Source organism: Phallusia mammillata, chromosome 1 (genome assembly GCF_965637545.1).
Source record: "Phallusia mammillata chromosome 1, kaPhaMamm4.hap1.1, whole genome shotgun sequence".
NCBI lineage: Eukaryota > Metazoa > Chordata > Ascidiacea > Phlebobranchia > Ascidiidae > Phallusia > Phallusia mammillata.
In genome coordinates, this window is record NC_137252.1 from 14,000,348 (window position 1) to 14,010,919 (window position 10,572).

Consider the following 10,572-nt stretch of genomic DNA (forward strand, 5'->3'; position numbering starts at 1 on the left):
GAGATTCACGCTGGCCCTGCACAGCGCATGCGCAGTATTGCGTTTTTCACCACGCGGTTGCTTCTTTGTATTGCTCAGCAGTCCGCGTGGACTCTGCTGTTTGGAAAGGGTGGGACTTGGGAACTTATATAAACAGAACACCGGTTTCTAAACTTTAGTCTCAGTCCATCTGTCTCTCTGAATGTATAAAGTCAGTAATTGGCCATGTAATGTTCCAGAAACACATTATATAACACGAAATACATGTACTAAGAAAAACACAATAATGAACAAAAACAAGAAGTTCGTGATCTGTGAAATCAGACAATCGGTCTTCACAAAAAATCTGCAGTTTGACCTATTTCCACAAAAAGTGTGTACTGGTACTTTTTTTGGTCAAACTTGTTTTCGGTTAAAAAGTATATTCCATGTGTGAGCAATATTTCAGGTTCTTTTTGCATAATTTTCATGCTGTTTGGGTCTGGAAAAAACTTTTAAGGACGCAGAGGTCAAGACCGGACGCAGAAAAGCAATTATTTTTATTTTCTATAAATATTAGATCATTTTTAATCTTTTGATAAGGTTGAGCGTATTTTTAGTTTTTCCAATTTCAAAACGAAACCAATTGAACTGAGACAAAGACACATTTCAAACTGACTTCCGCGATGGCTGGATATGAAATTTATGGAGATTAAAGAGTAAATTAATTAGAGTTTATGTCGGCACCAAAATGACCATATTTTGTGAAACAAAAATAGGTTCATTACATCTATCAGTGTGAAAGAAATCGCTCAACTGACTGAACAAATGTAAACTGTGATCCGGTGTCCGATGTAAGTTCCTTAAATAAAGTAATGATTTCACCTAAAGAAAATATGAGTGTCGAACTTTACGCCCAGGGTTTCGAAGGAATATTTTGTAATGTTGTAATGTTCTGTAACTCTGAATGAGAGCTGCTCAAGCGTAAATAGACAAAACAGGTCTGCTGTTTGATTGCATCTTTCTGGTTATTATAAACACACTGTGTTTGAACTATTAGTTGTATACATTGTTACGATTGTTGGTCATTTTATCTCATAAAAGGGTCACAAGAAATTGTAGAGAGCTCAAAAATAGCATATTCAAAGGCCTGCATTGTGCTTTGACAAAATAATTTCAGCTTAGGTTTAAAAAAACTTTACTTTCTCACTTGAGACAGAGGAGAGGACTTACTTCACTGAACTAAATGTTGCTCGAACCCAACTTGTGTTAAATTACAACTGTGGTAAAGTTTAAGGCACTTAAATCACATTTTAATAACTAATTTATTGTTATTAGTTTGTTTTGATTAAAGCAATCTTTCAGTTTTAGTATACTGTACTAACAGTAAAGCATATAATGGCATGTACTTTTTGCTGTTATTCACTGCTTAATTCCATTTTTATTTCAATTTAATTTGTTATTACTTATACTTAACACACGACACTGGGGGTTGACTTGTGTGAATGAGTCATGCGATTATATCACTTCTTCGCATTTTTTGAAGGACAATATTTTACCTGAAATTAGACTCATAGTGCATCAAAACTGTTTTTTCAAGTTGTATGCCTTATTGAACATGAACACTTTTGGTATCATGGTTGAGTTTGAAACTCATTTAAACCAAAACTTTTCCCAATTTGCAAGAGTTTAAAAATCAGAATTCATTTAATTATTGACAACTTTTGGTGAAAGGTTTTAGGATTTGTTGTTTTTGTATGGATTCAACCCAAAACTAACTTCACCTTCAATTCAAAACTAATAATCTAATTGTTTTCCATGAACAGATTAGTTATGGGATAAACCTTTTCAAGTAGGTTGATGTAGTTAACCTTGTCTGTGGTGTAACTGAATCTGGAATTTGCAGTCATTGGGCACATACATAGCAAGCAGAGTAAGCAGGTGTCAGCGGACTTGGGTACTGTGAGTGTGCCTAAACTTCAATCAAAATACACGCCAATGGAGGAGGACAGCAAGTCACCAGATGCAATAGCACCGCCGCACACACCAGAAGCACCTGACATTACCAATGAGAATGAGGCAGCTGAAAAAATGGAAACAGAAGAAGGATCAGTTGTGACTGATGCAAGCATGGTGAATGGTGAAATGTCTGAAAATGATGATTCAAAGTCAGAAGACATCACCGAAGAAGATGATGAATATGGGTTTTACCGATCTGAGGCAACATTTTCATACACAGTAGAAAATATTCACAAGCTTACAGAATCAGTTACTAGCCCACCGACATATGTACGAGGTTTACCATGGAGAATTCTTGTAATGCCTCGCATGGGTCATGACAGAGCTAATGCAATAAGAAGTTTGGGATACTTTCTCCAGTGCAATGCGGAAAATGATTCCACCTCGTGGTCTTGCCATGGTTCAGCTGAGCTGCGCATTCTTCCTGCCAAGGAAGGTGTTGAAATGATTGAAAAGAAAATTGATCATGTTTTCTATTGCAAGGAAAATGACTGGGGATTTAGCACTTTTCTTTCCTGGGCTGATGTGGTCAGTTCTGAGAAAGGTTTTATGACTCCTGACAAGAAAATGACTTTCCAGGTCCATGTTTTTGCAGATGCTCCACATGGCCTGGCTTGGGACAGTAGGAAACTTACAGGTTACATTGGTTTAAAGAACCAGGGGGCAACTTGTTATATGAACAGTTTGTTACAAACGTTGTATTTTACCAACAAGTTGCGCAAAGCGGTTTACATGATGCCCACTGACAGTGATGATGCACTCAAAAGCGTTCCCTTGGCTCTGCAACGAGTATTCTATGAGTTGCAATCAAGTGATAAACCTGTTGGAACAAAAAAACTAACCAAGTCTTTTGGTTGGGAAACCCTTGATTCTTTCATGCAGCATGATGTACAGGAACTTAGCAGAGTTTTGCTTGACAATGTTGAGTTAAAAATGAAAGGCACGTGTGTGGAAGGGACGATTCCAGGTCTATTGGAAGGAAAGTTTAAGTCATATGTCAAGTGCAAAAATGTGGATTATGTGTCCAGCCGTGAAGAATCATTTTTTGATGTGCAGCTGATTGTCAAGGGCAACAAAAACATCCAGGAATCGTTCAAGAACTATGTTAAGCCAGATACACTGGATGGGGACAATAAGTTTGATGCTGGCGACTTTGGAATGCAGGAGGCAGAAAAAGGAATTATTTTTAAATATTTTCCATCTGTGCTGCATCTTCAACTGTTAAGATTTCAGTACGACCCAGTTTCAGATATGTATGTGAAAACCAATGATCGCTATGAGTTCCCAGAAGTGTTAAATCTGGATGAGTTTATGGAAGGTCCAGATGAAAATGACCCTGCAGTGTACATCCTTCATGCCATTCTTGTGCACAGGTACTGGCTGTTTAAATTTTTGATATATAGTGTTTAAGCTACTTGATTTAAGGCACAAACACTGTTTAATATATATATATATATATATATATATATATATATATATATATACGTATTATAAAGGTATTTAAATGGGCCTTAATTTGTTTTGAACATAGGTTCGTGTAACTTATCTTTTGCACACTGTTTTAGTGGAGACAATCATGGAGGACATTATGTGGCATACCTCAATCCAAAAGGCGATGGAAAGTGGTGTAAGTTTGATGATGATGTGGTATCCAGATGCACAAAGAAAGAAGCATTCTTGGGTAGTTTTGGTGGAGTTGGAGATGACTCCTTTATTGGAAGAAATTCAACTAATGCGTAAGTTTGAGTCAAGCATGAACTTTGACTTTTATGTAGTTTTAAGGCTTTAACTTGGGGATTAGTTCTTACGTTTATCATGCGCAATGAATCTTCTTGCATAGGTTGGTCAACTATATTGATACAACTGCTTTTAGAGCATTGTAAAATCCCTTTCCACAAGCTTAGTATTGTGTTGACAAAATTCAGATACATGTTGGTGTACATTCGCAAAAACAAGCTGAAGGATGTTCTTTGTTCTGTGAATGATGAAGACATACCGGAACAGCTAATGCAAAGACTAAGTGATGAGAGAGCTCTGGAAAATTATCGCCGCAAAGAAAGGTAAGATTTGGATCAGGGCTTTGTGAGTCACTTAAAAGTGGTCCTCATACATTTTTTAACCTTGTTTAGACAAGAAGCTCACCTGTTTATGGCAGTCAATCTCATCACTGAGGACATGTTTTGTGGCCATCAGGGAGAGGATCTATTTGACTTCGACAGATCTTACATGACAAGGTACAGATGTTTAATTATTCGATTTTGGGGTTGCTAAGCAATTTATAAACTGAAAAGTAAAAAAAAAATCCACTGAGTTATAATGTTTGATTTTTATTTTAGACATGTGAAAATTCAAAGACAGTCTTCCTATGAAGATCTGATGCAAAATATTTCCAAGATGATTGGTTTTCCTACCAATCAATTCCGCTTGTGGCTTTTCAGTCAGCGTCCTAACACAACATGGCGACCAGCTCTGCTTGATGTAACTGATGTAAGTTTTATTGTGTGTGTTGATAATACTAAGCTGTATGTGGCATTTTTTGCAAAACATGTGCTCTAAGCTTATTGTAGTTTACACATAAGAAAATTATAGAAGCTCATGAGCAAACTTAGTAAAAAGTATTGATCCTGTCCTGGAGATGTGGACTAATTGTGACATTTAACAGCATATATATAATTAATCTGTAAAGACGGTTGGCAAAACACTGCAAGAAATCGCGGAGAATGAAAATCCTTGGCATTTGTGGTTGGAAACACTGCCACCAGACTCTGAAAAGCCTGCACTTCCTGTGTTTGATAAACAAGGAGACATTCTGCTCTTTTTGAAGATGTACAACCCTCACACCCAAAGCTTGTCATATTGTGGTCACGTCGCTGTTCCAATAGAGGGCACTAAGGTAGGACAGACGCTAAAAGGCCAAGTTTTTGTCAGCAACATTATATGCTGTAATCTTTGTTATGTCACTGTTAGACCTATTGTGTTGTTAAACACCATTGATGTATGATTTACAACACATTTTGATGTTCACTACATATTTGAACATGTAATAAGGTGTGGTCACCTTTCCGATGCCTATTTATGGCAACATTATCCGAAATGCATTATTTAGTGCTAAAGCCTTTACCAGTCATAAAAAATGCGGATTATTTTTATGTGAACATATTGTTTGTAAAAATCAAACATTTTTGTGTGTTTACTGAGTCTGAGTTCATGTAGATTGAATGGAAATGCAAAAAAAGTTTTTTGATTTCAAGGTTGTGGACATTGAACCTGAGCTCAGAAGGCGAGGAGGCTTGGATGCCAATGTTCACTTGCAGTTGTTCGAAGAAATCAGTGCGTCTGAACTTCGACCCTTAAATGATCGCATGCGACAACTTGGTGAAGTAATGGACAAATTGATGGATGGCAACATTATCGTTTTTCAACCTGAAGCCCAAGGCTTGCCAGATGCCATGCGATTCTTCCTTGATATTTTTTATCGGGTCGATGTCCTTCTTTGTGATAAGAATGATCCTCTCGATCCCGGCTTTGTTGTGTCACTTAATCGCAATTGGACTTATGGGCAGGTGTGACATTTTTTTCTTCAAAAAAGTGGTTTATGTTAAGTCTTAAAAAGTAAATTCGATAAACGCTTCTTTTAAGTGCATCTGACTTTATTGTCTTTTCGGCCAATTATGTAGCTTGCGGAAACTGCTCTACTTTTTAACACTATTAAAAACCCGATTTAAACTATTCAAATTTCTAGTTTGCGAAGAGAGTTGCTGAGCGACTAGACACTGACCCCATGATGTTGCAATTCTTCCGTGTCCAGACTGCCAGAGATATGGCAGGAAGTGTGATCCGGTCAAGTTTTGATGGCCAGCTTAAAGATCTTCTTCAGGTTTAACACTTTGTGTGAATTGTTTTAGTATACACTAAATTTTAGCCAAGTGAATTTAAACATAAAACAATGCAGAAGCCCATATGGAAGCAACCGTTGCAAAGAACAATGCTTTTGGTCATGGTCTCAGAGTTTAGCTTTTAAATTAAAATTAATTCATATTTATGTCAATTTTAAGCCATTTGTGTCATTTCATGAACTTAAGCAAACTCCTCTACATACAAGCAAAATTGATAGGAAACATTTTGGTCAGCTTAGTTCAAGCCAACATTAGGTTACACAGGAAATTGTGCTGTGTATTATTGCTTATGTCACATTGTGAACTACTTCTCTAACCTAAAATCCAGTGGAAACTAATTGTTTGTTTGCCATATTTTAGATTTACGGCTCCAGGAAACAAGCAAAGCGACTTTACTATCAGCAACTCACAATGAAGGTTGACGAGTTCGAGACAAAGCGACAGTTTAAATGCCTGTTTGTCACACCAAACCTGAAAGAAGAGGAAATTGTTCTGTACCCGAACAGGACCAGTTGCGTTGCCAGTGTGCTGGAAGAGTGTAGAAAAAAGGTTTGATATATATACTTACTGGTTTTTGTAACCAATTAGAGTCAATACAAAATTGGATATGAACTGCTATGAAACATAAGAATTGATATGAATACAACTTGCTTACATGAAAACGGACAAATTATGTCTGTTCAATAACAAACAAAATGCTGGTTAAAACAAAAAAGTGAAGTATGTAAATAATAAAAGGTGTGCACTTTTGATTGTTATGTAATCAAAGTTTTAATTGTTATGTAATCAATTTATTTTGGATAAAAGTGAAATATGTAATGTCCTTTGTTCTAAATTGTTAGGGTAAACTAAGCTACATTTAATGAAATATGCTGTTTTTGGTGCAACCCAGCGCAACAACTTATTTATGCATATTGTAAGACTGAATCCATGATCCATCACACCATGTTATTTGGTTTTTAGCTGAACATCGATGACAGTCATGAATTACGACTACTGGAAGTGGTTGGCAACAAAATTTGTGAAATTTTGAGAAGGGAAAAGCCACTAGAGGAACTTACATCCTATGGACAAGCAGCACGGCTGTACAGGATAGAGATTGTGCCAGATGACCAGAAAGAAGTAAGAAACTAGGATATGTTTACAAATTCCATGTTGTTAGTTATGCTAGGCAAATTGCATGTAAACAATGAATGTAGATTGAAAACACATACAAATACACAATAAGGATGTGTATGTTTATATGTACCACTGAGTGAACCATTTTATAATGTACTGAATAATACCTAAGTACTAATCACCAGTGTAGGTTCTTATGTGAATTTTACAATGTATGATGTTGTATTTAGTCCAATCCTGTTACTAATTGTCAAGTCAAGCACTGGCAAACTTGGTGTTAAATTGCATTTTTGGTCACATCAGTCATAAAGCAAAGCTACATATTGTGTGGAGAATTTTTGCTAAAGTTTTAGTCCAGCGGTTCCCAACCTATGGGTCGCGACCCCAACTGGGGTCGCCTGACAATTTGCCTGGGGTCGCCTAAGGGAATGGCTCCCAACTCATTTTAGGCCATAGACTAATTTAACAAAAGAACTGAGCACAACATTTTTTCCCGCGATTGTTTGTTAAAGTATGTAAACTAGTAACTATCAGCTAGGGTGGATCTTTGATTTTCGAAGACTTAATTGTTTTCACAAAATGCTGATTATTGCCTTGTATTACGTAATATTACTGCATTTACATAATCATGACCATTAAGTCAGAACCTGCCAACTTGTTTTGTATTCTCGCGATAATATTACTATCCTCCAATTATAACTTAATAGTCAACGAAACTGAAATTGAATTTGTAAAATTTCAGGCTGTCAATGATGCATCGAAAGACAAGTATTAAAAAAAGTATAGTAAGAAATAAAGTTTGCGATATTTAGAATTTTTTTAATATATAGCCTACTAATTTTATCCGTGGGGTCATAGGCGCCGAATAGGCGGTGTGGTGGGGTAGCGCCGCCACCTTGGGTTCACAAAGCACGGTGCCGGCCACCAAGGATATTTGAGTTTGTTTGTATCGGTACCTTACGAAACATCGTAAAATCTGAACTATTTTGAGAAAAGTTTTGCTTTTAAACAAGCGTGCTGACAATAAAGCAACAAAACATACCAAAACAGCAACCAGTTTGGTTGGTGTCTTACGTGTTTATGATGTCAAACACACAATTGTGGCAATGAATGATTGGCCATTATGGTGTACAAAGCGATTGTTCTGTAATAAATAGTCACTTTGGGTGATACAAAAGCAACGACTTGACGAAACATTTTCTAAACGTTGCTAAACCAATAGAAACGTTAAAGCGAAGTGTTCCAAATCAATGTTACTTTCATTTTTTTTTAATTTGACAAACTTTGCTTTTTATTGAAAGTATATTGGGCTTTGAGTTGGAGCCCGTTTGGTTACACGCATTAGTGACGTCATGATTAACGTCCCCTAAGTTGTATTTTTGTAAAACTCGGCGCCTATGCGTGGGGTCACCGCAACTTTGGAACTGTTTTAAGGGGTCGCGGCACCAGAAAGGGAGGGAACCGCTGTTTTAGTCAGAATAATTACAAAAAATAATTCTAACTGATTTACTCCCTCATTTTAGATTGGCGATGATGAAGTTCTCATTTGCACTGTGCATTTTCACAAGGAGATCTACAACACATTTGGTACACCAATTCTTATTAAGATTCGTACTGGTGAACGTTTTCACGATATCAAAGAGCGAATACAAAAAGCAATGGAAATCGCAGACAATATTTTTGAAAAGTACAAAATTGCTGTGGTGGTCAATGGACAGGTAAGAATAAGAAGCAACCCATTCTCACATAAATATACTTGTCAGAAGCATATTGAAAAAGTGCTTGTCTGTGGCGTTAATGTTTGTATGGTGTTGCATTGATTTTTGTTCATTGTAGGTAAAATACATGTCGGAAGATATGGACATAACTATCAATCTCAAAGAAGTAATGCCACCACCAGCTCCATTGTCAAGTCCAGTAAGTTTATGTCTGTGGGTCAAAAATGTAGTGTTGATCCTTTTTTACACATAAAGTATTATTTTATGAAACAAAACCTCAAAATGATGTGAGCAACAAAAGCGGTCTCTGTATTTTTGTTTGTGACTCCTTTTTTTGTGCCACCAAAGTGCAGGTTGCTGTTTTATATTGAATTGGTCACCGACTAGAAAACTGTACACAAACTTGGCATCCAAATAGATGTAAAAAGTGACATGCTTTATTGTTCAAGCATTTCAGCTCGTGCCATCATCAGTAGTATATGGGCTGTTATTTCATCATTAAACTTATGAATAGATCCGTATATATAGTGTCTTAAACTTGATGTTAATGTGTTGTTATAGAGTTCAAAACTATGCAATAAAGCGTGGATTGGGTTGGACCACTTGAACAAGAACTCCAAACGGCACCAAAGTCGGTTCGGCTACACAGAGAAGGCAATCAAAATCCACAACTGATTGCGTTACTCAATTCACTGTCCTTGCTTGCTTCTTGTGTTTCTATATTCTTTGCTTTATTTGGTTGACAGAATGACTCTTTAAGTTGATTTTTCACATTGCAAAAAAAATTTACAGATATTAGTGAGAAAAATGTTTCGAATTCACACAAACTGTTAATTGATTTTTGATTGCATGGCAATGGTCATAGTTAGATTGGACCAACACTATAAGTGGCCTGGAGAGACAACATATATCCTGTACATTGGATCCTAATCGATTATTGTGCTATTTATTTAAAACCTCTTCCCTTCCACCACATGTTAAATGCTGACAACTTTGTGATTTCCATCTGGCAAAGTCTTTGATGACTATTTTTGCTGTGCAAGTTCTATTATGTGAACATGATACAGATTGTCTGACTTTGGTAAACATTTTGTGTCGTTTTCGTTTAATTGACAGTTACTTGAAGTTCATGTGTATTAGTTGTACAGAAAAAAATCCAAGTTCACTCTTGCACAAGCAAATCTCCAAGTACCACATTCTTGTTCCAGGGTGTTGCGTTTGTTAAATGTCCGCATTGTTTGTGATGACAAGACACTGCGCACCACCAAAGCATGTTTGTGTAGGCAATTTTGGTGTCTTTTCTGATTTGTGCTGTTCCGCCGCTTAAACTGACAGCTCACCATAAAACGAATTTAGATTTACCGTGTGTATGTAGTGTATTTTGTCAGGGGCCTGGCCGCTGGTGTACAGAAAATGTATTCTAAGTGTCCATGTGTAGCCGCCTGCTGCATGCTCTATACTGTTTTTGTGTGGCTTTGTCTCTACTCCCAACGCTTTTTCAACAAGGAACAACTTCTGCATCTAGCAACATGCAGGTTGTCCGTAAATAAATTCGGTGTACAGTCTAACTTTTTCCTCGGTCATAGACAACTACTAGGCTATCAATAAACAACACACTATTACATTTGTATTTCACAATTTTAGGATCCATTTTCTGATTTGCCTTTCGTGTAAATCACCATCAAGCATATTTGCCTGATGTCTGTTATTATGAGTAATTTTTGTGCATAATCTAATTTTTAATGTTATTTGGAAGTTGCTATTAAATATTTTTGTGACAACTCCTATTAGTTTTGAGGGTATTTTGCAGATGTGAAAAGTGGGAAAGCAGTATGATGATTGTGAGTTATTTGTCAGTCATC

The 10,572-nt window shown here is 36.6% G+C and overlaps 1 protein-coding gene across 1 annotated transcript; it reads left to right on the forward strand.

Annotated features, from left to right (window-relative positions):
* The first annotated feature begins 1,788 nt into the window (after positions 1–1,788).
* On the forward strand, positions 1,789–10,495 carry LOC145220146 (ubiquitin carboxyl-terminal hydrolase 7-like). The gene is made up of 13 exons (XM_080087433.1): positions 1,789–3,350; positions 3,543–3,713; positions 3,903–4,037; positions 4,107–4,211; positions 4,314–4,464; positions 4,664–4,870; positions 5,229–5,540; positions 5,720–5,854; positions 6,234–6,422; positions 6,837–6,995; positions 8,516–8,710; positions 8,829–8,909; positions 9,272–10,495. Exons 1-13 carry the CDS (start codon positions 1,957–1,959, stop codon positions 9,383–9,385), a joined length of 3,348 nt encoding a protein of 1,115 aa, XP_079943559.1. The 5' UTR covers positions 1,789–1,956; the 3' UTR covers positions 9,386–10,495.
* Positions 10,496–10,572: the final 77 nt, after the last annotated feature.